The sequence below is a fragment of the Orcinus orca genome, chromosome 16, assembly GCF_937001465.1.
Source record: "Orcinus orca chromosome 16, mOrcOrc1.1, whole genome shotgun sequence".
Classification (NCBI taxonomy): Eukaryota; Metazoa; Chordata; class Mammalia; order Artiodactyla; family Delphinidae; genus Orcinus; species Orcinus orca.
In genome coordinates this window covers 4,306,622-4,328,698 of record NC_064574.1, presented here as the reverse complement: position 1 = coordinate 4,328,698, position 22,077 = coordinate 4,306,622, and the positions used below count along the sequence as shown (strand labels likewise).

Sequence of the window (22,077 nt, the reverse complement as noted above, 5' to 3'; positions counted from 1 at the left end):
GGCGCCCCTGGAGCTTAGCACCGCATGCTATTCAGAGGCTGCAGGGGTCTGCTGATGTGTTGGATCTGGGAATCCTCCCTGATGTGGGAAGGAGGTTCCCGGGCAACTCCAGGGACGCTGAGTGAATTCAAGGGCTGGGGATAGAGGGTGGTGGCGGTCCCCCACCCTCCCTTCTCTCTGTGTGACGCACACGTACAGGTGCACGCACGCCCTCCCATATAGGCACACGCATGCACATATGCACTAGCTCTCTGCTAGTGCATATGTCTAGCTCTCTGCTAGACACGCACCTGCCCACATTCACTCCCACCCTCCAGTGTGAGTGGGCCACACGGTACCCAGGAGGGCCCGCCCCCCCTCTGCTCCCTCGGACCCCCATGCACACCGTCGGTGACCCATTCATGCCCTTGGGTGGCTTGTAAGTGATTCCTTCACTGGACGGAACATCTCTTCTGAAATTGCTGGCCTTGGGTTATGAGTGACGGCCCTCGGGAGCCCTCACCCTGCCTGGCCCTGGGTCCAGGCGGGGGGAGAGGGCGCTGGAGGTGCAGGCTTCAGACCTCTGGAGCCTGTCCCCACCTTTGCTCCCCCAGTGACAGCAGGCCCCTGGGGAGTCGCTCAGACTAAGGTGTCTTCCTGGTCGCGCACATTGGATATTTGGTAGATGAACAGATCAGGTCGTTTGAGCTGAAGAGACCCAGTCGCTCCTGCTGAATTCTGAATCAGGTGCAAGCCCCTGCGTGCCTCCGCAGCTGCATCGATGGCCCTCATACCCTGCGCTCTTCCTCCAAGCCCTCGACCTCGCTCTTCCTCTGCCTGGGACCCTCTTCCCTGCCCCTGCTCCCATCTACACTGCTGGCTCCCTTTCACCCAGGCTTCTGCTCCAGTAACGCGCTCAGAGCAGCCTTTCATAACCCTCCGTTGCCAGTCAGCCCCCGCGTCTCCCCCGGCTCCCTGAGCAGATGCTGGGTTCTGTCCATCCGTCCTCATGTCTGGAAGGATCTCCTTCACCACATGGGTTCCTATCTTACGTGTTCTGGGCACCAGGGATTCAGCTGCAAACCAACCATCAAAGGCAGACCCTGCTCTCAAATTAGGGAGGTGACTGAGCAAAGGCAAACAAATAACCGTGCATCTGCGTGTGGGTCTGTGTGTGTGCGTGTCTGTGTGTGCGCACGCAGACATACACACACACACCAGGTGATGAATGTGATGGGGAAGATAAGGAGAGGAAGGCAGCAGGGAACTAACTATGGGGCGAGCAGGCTTGGTTTCTTAACGTCCCCCCTCCCGTTGTCCGTCTCCCGCTGGCCACTAGAAGCCCCACAGAGGCAGGGATTCTTTCTGTTCACCTCTGCACATTCTCCTCCTGGTGCAATTCCGGCACATGGCTGGTGTCAATAAGTTTTTGTTGAATAGATGAATGAATGAGTGAATGGATGAGTGAATGAATTCTCAAGGGGAGAGTGGTGTGCAGTCTGTTCAGTGGTCGGCATGCCCCGCCTGTGCCCCAGGCTGTGCGGTGAGGACCCAGGTGTGCCAGAAGTGAGCTGGGAACCACAGTACCTGCTCCAGCCACTGTGGGGAGGGAGCAGGGAGGCAATGTATTAAAATAGTGATGGTGGGGGCGTCCCTGGTGGCGCAGTGGTTGAGAGTCCGCCTGCCGATGCGGGGGACGCGGGTTCGTGCCCCGGTCCGGGAAGATCCCACATGCTGCGGAGCGGCTGGGCCCGTGAGCCATGGCCGCTGAGCCTGCGCGTCCGGAGCCTGTGCTCCGCAACGGGAGAGGCCACAACAGTGAGAGCCCCGCGTACTGCAATAAATAAATAAATAAATAAATAAATAAATAAATAAAATAGTGATGTGGAGGGAGGGGGGAAGGGGTGTTGAGGAGGGGGCCACAATGTCCCTTCTGCCCACCTCCCATTGGTTCAAGCAAGCCACATGGTGAGCCCCCAGGTAAGGACTTGGGAAATCCCCTGTACCCCCTATTCCCCCAGCAAGGCCGGGGTAAAGGTGAAAATGCAGGGAGGACAGTGGTGTCAACACTTCAGCCCCAGGTAGTGAATGACAGAGCCAGGGTGTGAGCCCGGATCCCTGCTTCTGGTAGCTGCATCCTAACAGTTACGACATTCTGGTTTCCATAACATGCCATAGATGCTAATGCACAATAATGCTGCTGATGAAATGGAACAGGGGGCTAGTGGGCAGGGGTGAGGTGGGCGGGGCTTGGGAGCAGATTTCCGAGACCTTTACAGCCTTGGCAATTTTGTCCTAAATGAGAAGGGAGGCCACAGGGAGTAAGCAGGAAAGCGATACGATCAGACTTACATTTATAGGGGTTCACGGGGACACCAGTTAGAAGGCTTGTGTGAGCATCTGGGGTAGAGATGCTGGTGGCCTGGACTAAAGTCACAGTGATACAGGGGGCAGATGGAGTGAGGTTTGGGGTCTGATTTGTAGTTTATTCTATGTGCTGCTCCTTTTTGCTTTGGCTGCCAGGAAGCTCAGAGCCACACGTGGTGTCTCTAACCCCTGATGCGGTGGCTCTGTCCAGACTCCCCTTCCTCTGGATTTCCTCGGACACTCATTTGTCTTGTTGGGCATGTGTTTCTGATAATGGCTGCCCATCCTTTGTGGAGTGAGATGAGATATAAATAAAGCGATGACAGTTCTTCCTCATCTACGTGTGTATCTCTGGGGATCTTCGTCTTTATCTTCAAACCAGCCTGGAAGCTTGGGGAGACCAGGCCGTTTCTTTCTCCTTTGTGCCAAAAATGCCTCCAGGACAGTCAGCTTTTCTGGGGCCACATGGCACCGGCGGTTCCACTCCCATCTGGCATCCGTGGGCGGAGGAAGGAAAGGAGAGGATGATAACACGCAGTGAACTGACTCTTGAGGAGAGGAGGACCATCTGCATCCTGCACGCCTGGAGTGCGGCGCTGGGGGTCGTGACCTTGCCCTGGCTCACTGACTTCCCCACCCGAACTTCCTGGGCCCCTACTAGGCGCCAGGCACTGGGCTTACAGCTGAACCCAAGGTGGAAAATGTCATGGGCTTAGGAGCCTGGCTGGTTTGCTAAGTCCGCAGAGAGAAGTCCTCCAACGAGACCCCTGGGCTGTCTGTCCACACGAGGTTTCTTTGTGGACCCCCTGCGGACCCAGCCTCTGGTGTACACTTAACACTCAATTAAATAACAGCTGTAGACAGGGGCTTCCCTGGCGGTCCAGTGGTTAAGACTCTGCGCTTCCACTGCAGGGGTCGTGGGTTCGATCCCTGGTTGGGGAAGTAAGATCCTGCATGCTGCACGGAAAAAAAACAGCTGGAGAGAGTGGTTGGCTTCGTTTGGACGGTGTTGGTTTACGCCTCCTGTTGTGTTCCATCCATGTGTGTCCTGCTTTGGGTGATAAAGTTATATCGTCACCCTAGAAGCAGCTTAGAGATACGAGAGGGGCCTCTGGAGTCAGGCCGCCCGAGGCCATCATCCCCTCGCTCTGGCAGCTAACAGAATGGCTTGTGGCTCCGAGCCCCAGTGCACCCATTTGTAAAATGGATATAATAACAGGCTCCACCTCCTAGATTTACTATGGGGGTAAAATATGTTAGCACTCGGCCCAGAACAAGTAGTGACTAACTTTTGCTCCATAGTAATTATCGTATTACTTACACAATATAAATGATTATGAAAATGTCTACTGAGAGCCACCCGTGCTGGCACGGCATGTTAGGCAGAATGGGTAGACAGTTTCAAAACACAGATAATATTACTTCACGTGGATCGTAACATGCTATCGATAAACTGTGTATTATGTGTGTCTACCTGTTTCCAGACGTCATGGCCACCGTATGGTCACACAGAATTTTCCTCTCAACCCTAGGCATCAGGGATGATGATAAGCTTCATTTTCCAGATGTGGAAACTGAGGCTCAGAGGGGCTGAGTGGCTTGGGCTGCTGACGGGCACAGCCCTCTGGAAGTCAAACGTCAGGGGTTGCTCTGGAGGCTGCCGGCTGGGGCTGCCTGTCCCTGGGACGCACGTCCCATGGGGCGTTGGGCTGGGTCTTTTGATGACCGCCCATCCCAGGTCCTGGCCCCTCCGACTGCTGGTGGCCTCCCCTGGCCTGGTCCTCGCTCTCTACAGCCCTGCTGTTCCTGCATCTTTGGGTGTCTCTAGGGCTTCTTGGTTCTGGATAAACTCTGCCCCTTCTCACAGGCAGCAGGAGGTGAATTAACCCAACTGAACGTGGGCTGCTACATGATGGAACAAGCCCCGTCTCCATCGCCTGGCCCACCCTCTTGAGCCCCAGGCTTTGGAGGATCACTGGTGGCCCCAGGGAGGAGGGGAGTCACCTCGGGCCCCCCAGGCTGTCGTGTGGGCTTGGTCATCACTGACCGCCTCGCTGGGTTTTCGCCTTCCAGATGAGATGGACCAAACCCCCGCAGTGCGCTCTGAATATCTGCTCTCAGGGATTCGAACTCCCCCCGTGAGGAGAAACAGCAAACTGGCCACCCTGGGCAGAATCTTCAAACCCTGGAAATGGAGGAAAAAGAAAAATGAAAAATTGAAGCAGACAACGTCTGGTGAGCACCAGGGAGAGGGGGCCTGGCGTCACCGTCACCGCGCTTTCTGTGGCTGGTGTTGGGAGGGGCAGGCTGTGCTCTGTGGCCTGTGACGGCCAGGAGCTGTTCAACCTCCTGCGGGTCCCCTCTCTCCACCGGTCCTTCCAGGTCCCTGGTGGGGGCGGGGGCGGGGAGGCAGCTCCAGGTCCCACCCGAAGCCCACTCACGCCCAGACCCTAAGGGGCACACACGTCACCCTCGACCTAGTTAAAAATGCAGACTCAAGGTCAGTGCAAGGCCAGGCTGGAGCTGAGGCCTGGCTCGTAACCATCTCTCCTTCCTGACCACACCGGAGTGGGGAGCACCCAGCCCTCCTGCACCTGGACCCTCACTTTGACAACCCTGGGGCCTGGGTCCCACTGTCCCCAAGAGCCCCCTGGGGGATTCACTCAGAGGGTCGGGGCCTCAGTTTGGCCTCGATACCGACGCTCGCCAGCTCCTAAGCTCCTCCTGAAGAGGCAGCTCCTACCTGGGCAGCCCCGTCCGGATGCCCTCCCACTAAAGGACCCCAGAGCTCCCCTCACTCACCTTCAGCTCTGTGGGAAGCTGGGTTACGAGAGGCTGGACCGCTGCCCCCGCCCCCTCGAACTCCAAGCCAGGAGCTCTGGCCACGAGACTGACCCAGGGGATGCACGTGGTGACGACAACACAACTGGCCATGAGTCAAAGCGACACAGCACGTTTCTAACAACGAAGTGCTCAGAAGCCCCCGTATCACAGCGCTCCTGCCCATGTCAGGAACGGGAAGCGGGATCAGATGGGCAGCCGCTCCCAGGGCCAGGCAGCAGCAGGTTGTGGGCTTGGGGTTGGAGCCCTGGCAGCCGGGCTCGGGTCTGGTTCCTGGGCGATGGGGTGCCCTCGGTGAAGCGGAGGTCGGTGCCCTGAGAAGCAGACCCCAGGGGAGACAGCATCTCGGCTCCCACAGGCCTGTTAGCTGCTGCTGGAAACAGTCAGCGAGGGAGCTGCTTGTGTGGAGTTAGTCCTGGGCCTCGGGGACCCGCCTGCTAAGTGCCCGTCTTGGGCTGTTGCCTCTGGCGGTCCCTGTGGTCCCAGCCTTGAAGTGGTGCAGACTCCCGGGCTCAGGGGATGGCAGAGGCAAAGCCAGTGGGGCGGGGGGCAGGGGGGGCTCCTAACAGCAGCAGGGGGTGCTTCCACCCACACTTTTTATGCAATTTACAAACTTATTTTTTTAACTACCCAAGAAGTTGATGGACAGATTCTCCTCGTCAAGGATGAAAGCAGAACAAACGTCGATGAACCTTGTGTGGCTCCTGTGTGCCAGGCACAGAGTAGACAGGGAGACCCAGACCCTGCCCGCTTAGAGCTTTCCGCCAACTGGGGGGCCAGGCGACAGACAAGCACGTGTGACAGTCACGACCTTGGCGGGGCTGAGGAGGAGGGGGGGGTGGGCGTTGCCCTGGGCTGAGTGGCCTGAGAAGGTCCAGGTGAGGAGGTGACACTGAGCTGAGACGTAATCGGTCCCCTGGAGGGAAGCAGGGAAGAGCATCGCAGCCGGGGGAACAGCTGTGCAAACGCACCGAGCTGGGGAAGCCTCACCCGGGCATCAGTGAAAGGCTTAGGGGGCCAGAGCAGGGTGACCTCTGTGACCTTGGGGAGCCCCTGATGCTCTCTGGGCCGTGGGGTTGGAGGGTGAGCTGCGTGCTCTCGGGACCCTGTGTCCCTGGCCCACTTGGCACTGGGCTGCGGGGAGCAACCTGTGAGTTTTTCAGGATGCTGTGCGGGCCCTGCCGGGGGACTGAGGGTCTCCAGGTTAAGACCTGCAGCATCCCTGCCTTCAGGCAGGCATCCCCGTTGGGCCCTTTATCAGGCATTTGGAATTCTGCAGATAGCGCTGCATTTCATTTATTTATGCTAAACCGTTCTTTCCCCCCAGAGTGTGGGATGTTATTTATTTCAGCCTATCCAATCCCCGTCTTCACAGGCATCCTTGGTGAGGATGAGATGAAGTAAAAATAAAGATGATTTAGAGAGAGGAAAAAAAAAACAAAACAATGCAGACAGTGGTTTGGGCAGAGTGGGGACCGGTGACACCATGACGGTGGCTCTCGGAAGCCTGAAGTCTGGGAAGTGGCATCTGAGCCCGTACCTGCTCTGGGAGGAGGGGAGGGGGGCTTGGGCCGTGGGGACAGGTGTCCTGAGTTGCAGACAGCAGCCCCTGGCAACTGCCTCTTCAGGTCATTGGGAGGACTACAAGTCAGTGCATCTAAGCAGGGTGCTACCAAGGCTGCCACCAGCACTGGTCACAGCGCGGTCCCTCCGTCCTGGAGACCTTCACCCTCGTCCTGCTCGCCTCTTGTTTTTGGACTGGGCGGCACCTCCCAAAGCCAGAGTTCCGTTTCTCAGTTTTATCCACACTGCTGGCACCTGGAAATTGGATTGGAAATTGGACTCAGAAAGGAAATTATGTTCCCTTTGCCCCCAGTTGTCCTTTTCCCGGTATGTTTGGGTTTTCTGTATTCATCCCTCAGCGTAAACACCCTCAGGGAAGCAGCTGCGTTTCCCCAGACGCCCTGCCCCCATGCCCTCTGGTTCTGGTTGATGCCACTCGCCCAGATGTTTGTCATCTGTCCCAAAGCTCTGGCTCTCAGGCAGAGTCCATGCCTGTCTTGCTCCCCTGTGCCCGGCACACAGTAGGTGCTCAGTAAATATTTTTTGATAAATAACTTCATGGTCATTGCCTGTTTGTCATTGGCCACTAGACTTTAAGCTCTGCTACTCGAGCGGCTGTTTCGTTCCCACGTGGGGCAGGGCATTCATACATGTGGGTGACCCAGGGCCCTTTGTGATCCAGGCTTATAGCCGGTACTTTGTCCGTATCTTTTAAAGAGAGGGTCTGAGGGGTGTCATGGGTTCGTGTTTGGAAATTGGATTCTACTGCAGGCAAATTGTTTTCTGGACAGTTAGGGAGAAGAAGGAGAGCAGAGTGAGACCGGCCCCTGGGAGGGGAGAGGCAGGGGCAGGGGGCCAGTCGCTGGAGGGTTTGCCCTGGGATGAGGGGGCTGAAGGGCTGTTCCAAAGGAGGAATTGACGAGGTTCGTTCCGCACGTTGGGCTCGGTGGAGGGGGATCGGGGCCCGGCCGCCTCCTTCCTGTTCGATTGGCACATTTTTTTTTTTTAAAGCTACTATTTCTTTCTTTCTTTTTATTTTAAAGGAACATTATTTATTTATTGGCTGCATTGGGTCTCCGTTGTCTGCACATGGGCTTTCTTTAGTTGCAGCGCGCGGGGGCTACTCTTTATCGCGGTACGCGGGCTTCTCGTTGCGGCAGCTTCTCTTGCTGTGGAGCACGGGCTCTAGGCGTCGGGCTTCAGTAGTTGTGGCATGTGGGCTTCAGTGGTTGTGGCTCGTGGGCTCTAGAGCGCAGGCTCAGTAGTTGTGGCGCACGGGCTTAGTTGCTCCGCGGCATGTGGGATCTTCCCGGACCAGGGATCGAACCCGTGTCCCCTGCCTTGGCAGGCGGATTCTTAAGGGAAGTCCCTACTGGCACATTCTTTGAAAGCATGAACCTGGGGCTCATCGGAGGAGCCTCTGGTGGGACAGAAGACTGGTCTGTGAACAGACAAAAGGGCGGTCGGGATGTATTTAGCAGGTGAAAACAGAACCGCAGAAAAGCACCCCAGGGTATTTGGGGGACAAGGTCTTGGGCTGGAAAATGAAGGCGTAGTCGGCGGAGGGTGGGGATGGGAGCCTAGAGAGGGTGGTACACGGGGCATCGCTTCTCAGATGAGCCACGCAAGCCACTGCCTTAAACAGTGCTCACGGTACCTCCCTTCTGCCCTGCTCAGCACATTGCTTAGGGGGGAGCTCGGGTTCCTGAACCACAGCCCCACCTGGGGGCCCCTAACCCACGGTCACCTGCTGCCTCTCTGCTGTCTTCCTACGCTGGAGGTGGCGCTGGCCGGGCTCGGGCGGGGCCCTGCGGCGCTCTGCCCATGACTCACCTGGATGTCTGTGTTGTGTGTGCAGCCTTGGAGAAGAAGATGGCCAGCAGGCAAGGTCGGGAGGACCTCATCAAGAAGGGGCTCCTGGAGATGATGGAGCAGGGTAAGTGGGCCACCCCGGGCCGGGCTGGGGGTCTCACGGGGGTCCAGCAAGCCCATCAGGGTGGCGTGGAAGTCAGAGGAGTCCGGTGTCCAGCTGTGGCTCCTGGACCTGAATGAGGCCTCCGTGGGTCCAGTGAGGACCCACGGCTCAGCCCCCGGGCCTCTGAGGACCCATCGGTGAGTCTAAGAGTCAGCTGCTCATGGGGCGTGGAGCTGAGTGCAGCCACCTGCCCTGGGGATGAGGGGTGGCTTCCCGCCCCAGCTGGGTGTGGGTGAAGCTAGTGGCTAGTCCTGGTTTTTTGTTTTTTCATATTCAGAGTTTAATCCTGGATTCGGGTGAGTTATTTGTTCCCCATGACCACCTAGTGTTACAGCTACCGTTTATTAAGGATCGATTATATGCTGGGTGCTCTGCTGGGCGTTCTACCCGCCTTCAACCTTTTGTCCTCACAGCATCCTTGTGACTGGGTGTGGTGTTATCACCCGGTCTCCAGGTGAGCAATGGGAGGGCCTGGGAGGTAGCTGCCCTGTGTCACGCAGCCGGAGGGCCCGGATGCTGTTCAGACTCTGGTCCAGAAACCTTCGTCACCGTGGTGTCTGCGAAGCCGCCCTTGTTTGCATCTTTCAGAAGCACCAGGTTTTATCACTCACACAATTAATTTAAGGATTCTTGGGTTCGCCCATCTTCCTCCCTTGGTGATGGCGTGAGGCACAGGACTTGGGTCCTGACGCTAAACTTTCATGCTTTCCAGTTCTCTGAGACCCTAAAGCTTGGCAGGGGTGGTGGGGTCTCAGACAACCTCACTGCTGCCTGCAGGTCTCTCTGGAGCTGGACCAAGCTCTTGCCTCCTGATTGAAAGAACCTGGCCTCACAGAGCCAATTCTGTGAGGCTCACGTGAATAAATGGCATTCCTGTCTCCCTTTTAGCCTTAAAATATTATTGGTGTCTTTGTCATTTGGCCCAGGTATCAGGAAGTAGAAAGGGAGCCCATGGAGTCCGTGAATCCGGATTTATAACGTGCTCCGCGTCTGGTAGGGCCCTTGTGGTCATTCCTCTTCTTTAGATGCAAAGGGAAAAGTACTTTGGTGATGATGCTGGTTTCATGGGAAGCATACGTGGGAAATTGCTTAGTGCTAATAATCAAACTTTGTCTGTAAAAAAAACTTGGTATCAAGTCCTGTGACGTTCGGATGTTAGACGCTCCAGGCTGACTGAGATTTCGGAAAATGTCTTCGCCGAGATGGAGATCTGGACTGTGTGAATTTGGATGGAACCAAAAAGCTCCGAACTCTGGCATTTTGAATATGTTGCCAACAAAACTTACCTTAACTCTTGGGGCGGGAGGAGGGAAAATGAAAACAATATGAAGGTCTGTTTATCATCTGTTTTTAAAAATATTATCACTGATGAAGGAAAACATGGATTTGATTTCCGTCAAAGATAAAGTGATAGGTGAATCATTAAAGGGAAAACCTTCCAGGAGAAGGGCGGTTTTTCCTTTCCTAAATTCTGAATCTTTGTAAAACGATTTTGTCTGGGGGCCTCAGTACCGAGAGCCGGCCGCCGAGTTGATGGGGTGAGCCCGTGGCTGACGCGCTCAGGGGCCGGCTCTCCTGGCTTCCGTGTTTGGCGGGGAGATCTCACGCCGGCCCACCTGCAGTACTGCTTTAGATTGGGGTCAGCGAGCCTTTTCTGGAGAGAGTCAGACAGTAGATTATTTTAGGCTGTGAGGTCCATACTTACCCCTGCTGTCATCAGGCACAAGCAGCCCCAGACACTACACAAAGTTGTGGGTTTGGCTGGGTGCTGGTAACACTTTATTTAGGGACATTGAAATTTGAATTTCATATAACTTCCATGTGCTATCGAGTATTATTTTTCTTTTTCAGCCATTTAAAGAGGTAGAATCCCTTCGTAGCTCGGGGCTCTGTGGAACAGACGGTGGGCTAGATGTGGCCCCCAGGGTGTAGTTTGCCAACCCTGACTTTAGATCACTCTTTCTCTCTGGCCAAGTGATTGTGGACCAGGAAATGGAGGGGCCTGAAACACAGTCTCTTTGCTCAAGAATTGACAATGCGCTCGTTAACTGACGCCACACCATTTTACTGAGCATCTGCTATGGGCCAGGGTCTGTGTTAGCTGCTGAGGATACAGGTGAGCAAAATACCTTTCTCCCAGAACTCACAGTCCCGTGGGGAACAAACATTAGAGAATCCCACAAATCAATACAAAATCACAGCTGAGCTGAGTATGGTGAAGGAAAGCACGTAGCACCTGAAGAACGTGAGTTGGGCCCCTGACCTGGTCCGGGGCTGGGGGGAGGTGATGGTGGAGTGGGTCTAATAGCAGGAGTCAACAGGCTGCTTCTCAGAACTTGCTACAATTAGGGTCACCTGGAGAGCTCTTCAATCAGAGGTGCTGGGGGTGGGGCCTAGGCGTCCGGAGTTTATAAGCCCAGCTGCTTCCAACGTTGGTGCCCCAAGGCTGAGAAGCAGAGAGCGATGGGAGGCTGGGGAGCGTCTTCCAGCCCAGTGGAGCAGCCCGCGCAGGACCCCGTGGGGGAAGGAGCAGGCACCCCGAGGAGGAGGAAAGAGAAGGTGGGTGCGGGTTAGGGGAGGTGAGAAAGCGGGGGCTGTCTGACAGGGTCTTGCGTCCTCCTGCCTCTCCCTGCAGCATGGACGGAATGGAGAGAATTCGACTCCCCAGCAGGCGGCTGGGTGACAGGCACCCCTGTGGCCGTGGCACCCCGGGCAGCCACGGGACAGGTGGGCTGAGTCTGCAGTGAGCCTGCGGGGCTCCCGCTGGGGGGTGCGTGTTAGAAGCAGGGAGCAGGCGTTGCCCCTGGGAAGGGACCGGGTCTGGGGGAGGGGGCAGGGGTGTGGGCTCACCACCCACTCATCTCCCTTAAACTCTTAACTGTATTACCTCTAATGGACGCACAGGGGTAAGGGGAGATGTGAGAGTGTTTGCCGACAGGCTCCTGGGGTGCATACCTCTTGGAGCGATTGTTTCTGTCCTGCACTTGCTGAGAAAATGCCTTTTCTCACTGGGGTGAAGTCGAGCTCTAGGTCAGCCTCTGTCGGTCCCGAATTTGTCCTGGAGGTGGGACAGCAGGGCTCCTGCTGGGTTGATCCGTGGCCCCGGGAGTTGAACCGCCCCCTCCCCCTTCAGAGATGGCCCCCGGCTTGAATTCAGGAATCATCCTCATCGCCACCACCTGCGCCCAGCTCGGCTGGCCGGCTTCGTAGCCAGGAGCGCCCCCCTGTGGTTGGCTGCCCCCTACCCCGCACTGAGCCTGGACTTCACACCCAGGGGGCACCTGGGGGGCTGAGCGAGCCTCCGACACTGACCGAGGGGCCCAGAGAGGCCCCCCACAGGCTGGGGCCACAGACCCTCCCAGAGCTGCCTGCAGTTCTTAGCAGCCTCAGGAACTCACACTTGAACGTCCTAGGCCAGGCCAAACCCAGGAAGGTCCTCTGCCCTGCACAGGTGTGCACACGCGTGCACATGGACACGCCCCTGGGTCAGCCCCCTGGAGTCTGCCCACAAAGCGGTCAGGAGCCGGCTGCGTGAGCCGGCTGTGGACGGGCCTGCAGGAGAGCCTGCACGTCCCGGAGTTGAGCCTGTGTCCAGGGCATGGGTTTGCCCTCCCCGCTCTCCGGGGGGGTTGTTATTTTGTGATACTGTGAACACATGCGTTTTCTGAACCCCTCTGACCTATCCTTGGTTCCTGAAGGTCTGGGAATCTGCCGGATCGAGGAAGGACCCTGCTAGTACGGTTAGGAGTTGTGTGAGATGCGGCCAGGTCTGCATGAGGGACCGGGAGCTGACCTTTCCCTCTCACTCCATCTTCACAGCTTTGACCAGCGACACATCTGTGACAGGCGAGGCCAGGCTGGTGTCCCAGCCCCTGCACCAGGTCCCTGGCCCACATACGATGAGTGAGGACAGGAGCTGGCCCATTTCTCTGTCCAGACGCCGTGTGTGCCCTGGGTGACGTTACTCCATCCTCCTCAATGTGTCTGCTTGGCTTTGCCTTAATAGTTTAAGGACTTTCATTCTCTATCACTGGATATAAGGAGGAGGTGGCTGTTACCGCGGTGCTGTGTTCCGTGACCTGAAAGACACGAGGTCCCTGTCCTCGGGGCAGTTGGCAGTGACGCGTCAAGTCTGTCTGGCTTCTGTGTGGCAGGAGCGCCAGGAGCTGTGTGTGTGTGCGTGCACGTGCGTGCAGGCGTTTGCGTGCGGGGTACGTGTGCATACAGGTGTGTGCGTGCGTGTGCATGAAGGCGTGTGCGTGCGGGGTGCGTGTTTGCTTGGGGCATGTCCCCTCTCAGCGTGGCTGCTCCGCGTATAACCCAGCCTCCGGCCCCGGCTCCCCTCTGCCGCCTTCGGAAGCGCCTGGCCGGGAGGGAGCGCCCACAGTATAGTGAGAGGAGCAGGGGACCAGCTGCCCACAGCTCCCCCCGCCCTGCCTGCCAGCATTGCTTAGCAACGACCCTGCCGCCCAGGCTATTTTGAGAACTGTGACTTTTCACTGAACATGATTATGAGCCGGAGCTCTGAGCACAGCCCAGAAAAGTCCTGCAAGTCCGCTAAGACGTAAAAGTAGGTGGAGGAATCCCGGGGCTGTGCGTCCGGGTGCAGCCTTTGCTGAGCCCGGGTGGAGGGTGGGGACCTTCGGGTCTCGCAGTTTCAGTGTTCTGACCATTTCATTGATGACGATGGAGATGCCGTTATTATTAACAACGGGGATCGTCACCGGCAGCAAATGACCCGCCGCTCCTAAGATTCGGTGTCACCATCTGTAAAGGGTGGGCGGGGAGCTGTGACATTCAGGTGAGATGGTGCCAGCAGAGTGCCGTGCTGTGTCTCTAGCTGTGCACAGCCTCAGTCAGTGCTGGCTGTCACCTCTGTCACCAGCGGCCAAGTAAGCTGGTAGCAGAGACTGTCACAGCTGTGTTTCAAGTATGAGTAAACCAGTCATGAGAGAGGGTCCAGGAAGCTGTAGTTTTGAGCTTGGTGACCTCTCACTGTGTCCACTGGGTGACTTCTCTTGGCTTGTGTCTTGGTCTTCTCCTGGGTGGAGGTTGGTTGGCTGCTGGTCAGATCTGGCCCAAGGTCTGTTTTCTTAAAGCCCCCTTGAGCTAAGAATGGTTTTAAACTTAAAGGACTTTTGTAAAAAATAAACAACAAAGATGAATATGGAGCATGGATTTGTGGCATGTGGCCCAGAAAGTCTAAAATACAAATACTGGCCATCCGCTTCTTTCTGGGGAAGGGTAGCCGGTCCCTGGTCTAGACCCACCCCCCAGGCCAGGTGACATGGCTGCATAGATGGCATCTTCTGAGACCCAAGTCTCTAGACTCTTGCCGTTCTGCCCTCCCTGCTAGGGGGCGTGCAGCAGACGGTAGATGGTGAACAGTGGTTACAAGTGCACGTCCCCTGCAGGGTCACGTCACAGGCCTGGCCTGAGTCCTGGGCGTGGGGAGGGCCCTGTTGATACCACGTGGGCCGAGGGGCCCAGGCCGAGTGGCCAGACCATCACCCTTGTCATCGTCCTCCTTGTCCCCTTTGTGAGCAGCAGTGAGGGTAATGACAGGCACATGCGTGGTGTTTGCTTCATGCCAGATGCGTTATGGACGTTCACTCACTGAATTCTCACTCTGACTCTGCGAAGCCAGGAGTATTAGCCCCATTTTATAGAAGAGGAAATTGAGGCCTGGAGACATTTGCTGCCTGGGCACAAGAAACCCCACGTGCTGTGGTGTGGGATGGGTAGAGAGGGTGACCTTATACCTTTTGTCCCACCTGGGCACTTTGAGGAGTGGAAGGGACACTGCTACCTGACAGCAGGGAGGAGCCAGGACTGACTTAAGCAACGGACCCCCGGCTCTGAAATAAATCTCTCCTCTCCCCGCTGCCTCCAAGCAAGGCTGGTTCCCCGACGCTGCTGCCTCCCAGCCGTGTGGACGTGTGCAGCCTACGCTGACACGCTGCACTGCGGCGGCCTGGGTGACCTGGCCGTGGGGCCTAGGGGTGAGCCGGGGGCTTTGTGGGTGCTGCATGGACTGGGCTGTGAGCTGTGTCTCCGAAGGCTGAGTCCGATCGGCTGGCTGAGCCTCCCTGCCTGGACCTGCCACTCTGGTTGTGTGATCTGGACCAGTTGTTATGCTCTTGAGCGCCCGGCCCCGCAGCACTAAGATATGACCCAAGGTGATCAACCAGTCAAAGGCCAGACCCTCAAAGGCTCCAGCCACTGAGCCCCAGCAAGGGGAGGGCCGGGTCCTCCTTTCAGCCCTACTAGGAGCCTGGTGTCCTCCGTTCTGAGATGGCCACCTGCCTAGACCAAGGACTCCCTGATTCCCGCCTCAGCCCTTCTCTGTGCCTCTGTTGGACTGGCAGTGCCACGTGTGGCCAGCTGTGTGGCCGCCCACAGTTTGAGCCACCTGGGGGGTAAGGATTGTCTTGTTAATCTCCGTCTTTACACCGTTGGCACAATGCTGGACCCAGTAAACGAGAAGCATTTGTGTGACGGGAGACTCATGGTAGGATGGCGGGTGCTGAGGTGAAAGGTAATTTGTAGCCTCGATAGTAACAACCCAGCACCTCCGGGATGGGCAGCAGTTAGGGCTTGTCATCACCTGTCTGGGTGGCCTTGGCTGGCAGGATGGGGGCGCCTTGGCTCTGCTCCCCTCCCCCGCCATCTCTCATCCCCAGCAGGCTGGCTGGGCCTGTCCTCAGGGGGAGGTCCGGGTACAGGAGAGATGTGCAGGAATGGGCAGGTACTTTTAAAGTCGCTGCTGCTTCACACCTGCTCACTTCCCATTGGCCGAAGCCACAAGGCAGAGGCCGAGGGTCGGGGGCACCACAAAGGCGAGGACATGGGTGGGGGCATTGTCGAAGTAAGAGCGCGCAGGCTGGAAGTGGTGCGGCCAGAGGCCAGCGGGTGTTGTGACGCTCGGTGCTGCCTTAGGAAGGCTCTGGAAAGGGATCCCCAGGGTGTGCGAGAGCGTGCAGGGCACCACACCAGGCCTGGGATAGCGGACTTCCCAGGAAGTCACTTCGCGCGTGAATGAAAGCAGGTAGGAAGGGAGTCAGGCTCAGCTGACAGCTGAATTTCCTTGCAGACGCTGAGAGCAAGGCGTGCAGCCCCGACGGAGATCCCCGAGTTGCACAGAGTGAACCTTCCACTCCCAAGCAGGAGCCGCTGACCTCGGCGGAAGCCCAGCTGGGGAGCCCTTTGGCCACTGGGACGGACCAGGCTTCCCTGGATGAGACGCTGTCCTCGGACACCCCTTCAGACGATGCAGGTATTGATTGGACCCTGGGCTTGAGCTGCTCCCAGGAGGCCATCCGCCTGGGTGGCGACTGAGGTCCCCAGCCCGAGCTGGGCAGCAGCCGTGGTAGAAGACCGTCCTCAGAGGCGCAGCCGTGCCCCGGGCTCTGAACCCTGCCATGTTCCACCACGTGGTTGAGTTTAAATGTTTGCGGGAGCGTGTTTCTCCAGCATCTTCCCAAGTCCGGCAGAGCAGTGGATGAAGGTGCTTCCACATGGTCACAGGTCCCTTACCATCCATCCTCCTCCCGGGTGTCTTTGCTTGTTCCCTCCGAACTTCTGAGCGGGAAAATTCTCTCCAAAGAAGCCGATGTCTGGGAGCATCTTAGCTACCCCAAGGCAGTAGGGCAGGATGGAGAAAAGAATGGCCTGTGTCGGGTTATCTGCAGGGTGGGAGGAGCCCAGGGCAGCGTCTGCCACGTTGAGTGATTCTTGGTGGGAGCCGTGGTGGTGGTTCTTGTGATTTCAGTTGAATAGACCAGGGCAGTTGTCAGGTATGGGGAAGGGGAGGAGAGAGGGAGTGAGGGAGGGATGGAGAGGAGGAAAAGCACAAACCCACCACAGAAACTGTGTGCTGTGAAGTCTCTACCCCCTGCTCGCTCTGACCTGTTAGCAGTGTTTTCATAGAAACCTTCTAGGCAACCTGGCCGTCAGGCAGGAGGCCTGCTCCCTCGTAGAACTGCAGCTGTAAACATCGCCAGGCCCGGCGTGGCGGCTGCGACGTGTCCTGCGTCCCCACGGTGTTGGGCTGAGAAATTCGGGCGTGTGCACGGGCCTCTTTGGCCGGGGCCTCTCTGGCTGGCTCTTTGGTTTCAGAGCCGGGGGTTGAGGGGGGCACCTGTGCTCCGCTGCCGCTTCCCCAGACACCACTCACACCTGCACTTTCCCCTGCTGCCCCGGCCACGGCATCCCTCTGGCCTTCATGGGCACCTGTTGAGAGGCATGCCCTACTCTCCCTGGGGATGGCTGTCCCTCTCCAGTTTCACCCCAGCTTGGAGACACGATAGGAGTTTGGGGTCTGAAGGGCTGTGGCCCTTGGGACAGTCCTGGCCTCTCCTGCAGAGACCCTTTTGTCACCGCCGTATCCCCGTGTCCCCCACCATCTGACTTCAGTCGGGCCAGCTGTTGGCGGGATTCTGACGGCCAGCTGAAGCGTCGCCTTCCGCCTGGAGTCCTAGCAGCCCAGCGCTGCCCTTGACCACGGAGCCTCCCTTCTGCGGGCCGCTGCACCCCGCCTCCCACTGGCGCCCCTCCCTGGCAGACTTTCTGCTCCCGTCGGCGCCCCCTCTAACCTCAGGTGCTTTCTGTCCACGCTCTTGATTTGGGGATGGATTCTTGAGACCAGAGTTGGTTTGTTGAGATCACAGATCTGCATTAAGGACTTTTCTCCTGGTGAGACGTGCTGTTGGGTCTGGGGTTGTGATGATAATGTGTCTGGGTCTCTCCTCCCGGGTGGGTGTGAGCAGGTGAGCAAACCTGGTGACCCCTGGGCTGAGTCCCTGCAGGGCTCTGGAGACTGGGAGAGCCCAGCTGGGGTAGAGGGATGACTAGAACTTGTCCGGCCAGAGAGTGAGGGAGAGAGCGTCCTGGCGGGCAGAGGGACCCTTGCAAGGACTGAGAAACAGGGTCAGCTGCTTTCTCTGTAAAGGGCCGGCTGTAAATCTCATTGGCTTTGTGGCTAGGAAGGTCTCACCTCTGCCAGGTGAGGATGTGCAAAAGGAAGAGGAATGGTTGGGTGCCAGCAAGCTTTATTTGCAAACAGCCCATGGGCTGGACTTTGGTTGCTGTGGGTGGCCTGGGAGTAGGAAAGACCACGGGACTTTGGCAGAGCTGTAGGTAGATGTGGTCAGAGCCGGGATAGGCTGGAGAGAGAGAGGGCTGGGCCGGAGAGCCCTTCCCCGAGGGCAGCCCTTCCCCGAGGGCAGCCCTTCCCCGAGGGCAGCCCTTCCCCGAGGGCAGCCCTTCCCCGAGGGCAGCCCTTCCCCGAGGGCAGCCCTTCCCCGAGGGCAGCCCTTCCCCGAGGGCAGCCCTTCCCCGAGGGCGGTTGGTTGGAGCCACAGTGGGGTTTGCACTGTAGGAGAAGCCTTGGGCCTCTGGTCAGTGTGTAGTCTGTGGTGATGGGAGGCAGCTCCACCCCTCACCGGGCCTCTTCCTTCGCTCTGGCCCCAGAGGTCCTGAGCCCCTGGGGTGGGAGAGATGATGTTATCTGGTGGCACGTGTACACAACTTGAAAACGTTTTAGGAGTAATGTTCATTTTCATTAATTAGAGCAAGTGGTATGGGTTTCTCATTCAGGGTAGTGATAGCTTCTTAATAAATAAATTGAAATTAAAAGCCTGGCTTCACTTAGAGTAAAATACAGCAGACAAAAACATGGAAAAGTACAGGGCCACGTCCAGTCTCCAAAGCAGGGCCGATTCATTCCTTTGGGCTGTGGTCAGTGTATTAGCAGCTACTGACCTTTATCATGATGCTGATGACAACAAGGGCCATCACGCTCGGCCGCTTGTGTGCAGGACGCTGTTCTAAGCGCTGTCATGTATATTGGCTCATGTGGCCCCCCAGGTGATTGATTGATGCTGTTTGCCCCCTTTTACTCATGATGGAAAGGAGGTACCCAGGTTAAGTAACTCATCCAAGGGTATAGAATTAGGGAATTGAGAGCAACGTCTTCGACATCAGGTTGACCTGGGTTTGAGATGTGACCGGGCGCCTCACCAAGCTGTGTGACCATGGACAAGTCACTCAACCTCTCTGAACCTGAGTCATCAACTATAAATGGAGATAATGTTGCACTTCTCAGGGTTGCTAAAATTAAACCACTTAGCTCAGTCGTCACTCACACTAAGCGCTCAAAGTGTTTGCTGCTGCTCCCAGGGATTGTCCTGTCTTTATCCTCATCATCACTTTGTCATTGTCATGGAAAAGCAGCCCTTGGAGGGAGGGTGATGCATTAAAGCCTGGTATTGGGTTGCCTGCAAATGCCCCACAGAGGCCCTGCATCTAAAAGCACGTGTGGGTGGGGATGTGGGTGCACCTGCACTTTGCTATTGAGCGGGGGATCCCCCCCACCCCCCACCGGAGTCTCTTGCAGCCCTGCAGGCCTGGAATCCTCCACCAAGAACACTGACCAGGGCTGTGGCTCCTGGTCTCTACCGAGAGGACTGGCCTTGAGCAAAGCCCCTTCAGTGAGGGAGTGGATTGTAATCTAACTCAGACACCTTAAATCATTTCTTCAAACACTGCCTAGGCTTAAAAATCGGGAGCATTCATGAAAAATCCACACGTGCAGCTATAGCTGCTTTTCAACAATCAAAGTCCGCGCCCACTGGGCCCGTGTTCCCACGCAGCTGCGGTCTCTGGGAGCTGAGAAGAGGTTATCTCCTTTGCGGGGGGTGGGGGGGCGGGGTGCTCACCTCTCAGCTCCTGCTTGGGCCCTTGGGTGTATGAGTTTGTGATCCCTTCCATGAAGGTGAAGAGCCTGGTCTTGGGAATCGACCCCTGTGCTGCGCTGGGGGCGATGCCTCTCCTTGGCCAGGTGGTGACACCTGGATTGGGGCTGCTGCTTCTGTGTGCCCCAAACCGTGGGGTAGGGCTGGGGGCATGGGGGTTATAGCCAAGGATTGCAGATATCTCAGGAAGGAAACACTGTCAAAGATTCTGACCGTGGTTTTCTTTGATCCTCAGTTTGGGTTTAGTGATTTGGGTTGACTTTGGACTTTTGTGTTTGGGGTGATTCCTGGTTTTGTTTGGGTCATGCTGTGTCAGCCACAGAGCATCCCCTAAACAAAGCCCAGGAGAACCCCTTGTTTCAATGTTAAGTGGGACAGTTCAGTGTTTCTGTCGTGCAGGGGCTGAGCTCTGGCGTGCCCAACAGTGCGCTAATTAAAAGGAAAAGTGGCACTCGGCATGTTCTGTGTGTGCTATAATATCTTAGCCCCATTTTTTGTTTTTGCTTTTAGATTAGAAAGCAGTGGCCCAGAGAGGTTAAGTCACTTGCCCGAGGCCACAGAGCACATAAGTGGTAAAGCTGGGGGTTGATCCAGAGAACATGCCAGGTGTCACTGGGGTTCTGTGAAACTGACCACGGCAGCTGTCCCCCCAGCCCTCTAGGTCCCTCCTCTCAGGCTGGTCTCTCTCGGTCTCAGAATGTCTCCAGTGGGTGATAACTGGGTATAAAGAAAGCCCACCACCCAGCAGCACGCCCCGGGCAAAAGGGCCTCGGCTGGGAGCTCAGTTGGTGAGAAGCGCCCTCTGCTGGCCAGGGCTGGACAGGGACAGCCCCGATGGAGGGATCCAGATGCGGGGAACGTGCAAAGCTGATGTCGGCGTGTACATTTAAAAAAAAAATTTTTTTTGATATAACACTTGAGACTTTAACAGATGTTAACGTTTCAGTTTTGAGAAGATTACTTAATACAGTGGTAGCTGCACACTCGCGTGAGATGTGCAGAAAGATGTAGATTGGCAAAGGAGGCGCTGAGACTTCCTAGACCGAGGATCCCTCAGACAGGTCAGGGTGTGAGGGGGGTCAGTGTGGAGAGACATCGGAGGAGGGTGTTTGGGGTGAGTTCCTGGTGTGTTGGGTCCCGGGGCCCTCAGAGCAGAGGGTGGGGGACCCACTGCATCTTGGGCTAGTGGCGGGGGGGACCTCCCTGGGGCTGTTAGCATCTTACTCTGTGACCTCTCTGGCTGAAGGGCTGTGACCACTGACTCACTCCCAGAAGTCCAGAGCTGCCCTGTCCACTAGCTGCGTGGCTATTTCAATGAATTAAAACCAAAGAAAATAAATCTATCTCCCCCGTTGCACCGGCCACTTGTCAGCTGCTCGCTGTAGCAGACAAGGAGGCGTTTCTGTCATCTGAGAAAGGCCTACTGGGTGGCACTGAGGGTGAGGGGTGGCCACACGTCCACTTGGGTGCACAGCCAGGGGAGTTTGCTGTTCGGGTCGCCAGCCCTTCCAGAGTTTTCTGCACCAACAGAGACCTTATAACCTGCAAAGCCAAAGCCCTTTACAGAGAAAGCTTGCTGACCCTCATTTAGAGAATGGGTTTGGGGTGCCATGGGTGGAAGGGAAGGAGCTTGAAGGTCATTGCTGAGGTTCAGGCAGAGGCTGGGGCAGCTGACACTGGGAGGACAATATTTCCGAGAAATATTCTGGAAGTAGAGTGCCCAGGATGTATTCGTGAATTAGATACGAGGGGTGGGCATGAGATGGAGAGGACAGGAGAGGGATTGAGCATTGTGTCCAGTCTGGCTGGACAGCTTGGGGGGTGGGGGGAGCGTGTACTGAGTCTGGTGAAGGTGGGGCTCTGTCTTGGTCAGTGCCATGTCCACAGCTCCTAGGGCCCCATAACTGTTCAAGGATACTTGTGGGATGGATGGATGGATGGAGGGATGGATGGATGAGTGAGAGAGAAGAGGGACTGGGGAGGGGTTTCTCCTGGGAAATCAAGAGATGGGTTTGCGCGTGATTCATTTTGACTATTTGACCTCCAGATGGAGGTGTCAATGTGGCCGATGATGGATGAGTCTGGAGCTCCGAGAAAGGGTCAAGGGGGTTGACAGAGATGAGATGGATTTGAAGCCAGAGGACTGGAGGAGAGAATTAGGTGAGAGAGTGGGTTAATGGGGAAGAGGACCAAGGGCTGGGTCCTGGGGCAGCCCAGGGGGAGCCTGAGAGGGGCTGAGCAGCTGCAGCTAGAGCAGCAGGAGGGAACCAGGGGACGAGGTGTCCAGGACCGCAGGGGAGGGTGCAGGGATAGACATGGCAGGACTGTGCTGAGACAGAGCCGGGGGGACCTGCTCTGGCCAAGCGGGTGTGGGGACCCTGACCCAGGGCTGTCTCCTTGTTAACCCTTCTCTCGGCAGCCCTCCCAAGGGGACCCATGGAGCCCAGTTCAAACACGCCCACCCTGTCCAGACTCCCAGGTCCGTGCGGGGAGACCAAGGCCCAGAGGGAGCAACTGGCTGGTCGGGGTTTCCATGATGGCAGCGCCCGGGAGAGTATGTCACAGCTGTGGGTCTCACCACAGGCCTCCCTCGCCAAG

General features: G+C 56.9%; 1 protein-coding gene across 3 annotated transcripts in view; it reads left to right on the top strand.

The window, feature by feature from the left end:
• PHACTR3 (phosphatase and actin regulator 3) overlaps positions 1 to 22,077 on the top strand; it is a 238,599-nt gene that overhangs the window by 136,105 nt on the left and 80,417 nt on the right. For all 3 annotated transcript variants that reach the window (XM_049699157.1, XM_004282323.3, XM_033410296.2), the window contains exons 2-4: positions 4,420 to 4,581; positions 8,609 to 8,686; positions 15,819 to 16,001. In XM_049699157.1, coding sequence (XP_049555114.1) covers positions 4,420 to 4,581; positions 8,609 to 8,686; positions 15,819 to 16,001 — 423 coding nt within the window. The remainder of the gene's footprint in view (positions 1 to 4,419; positions 4,582 to 8,608; positions 8,687 to 15,818; positions 16,002 to 22,077) is intronic.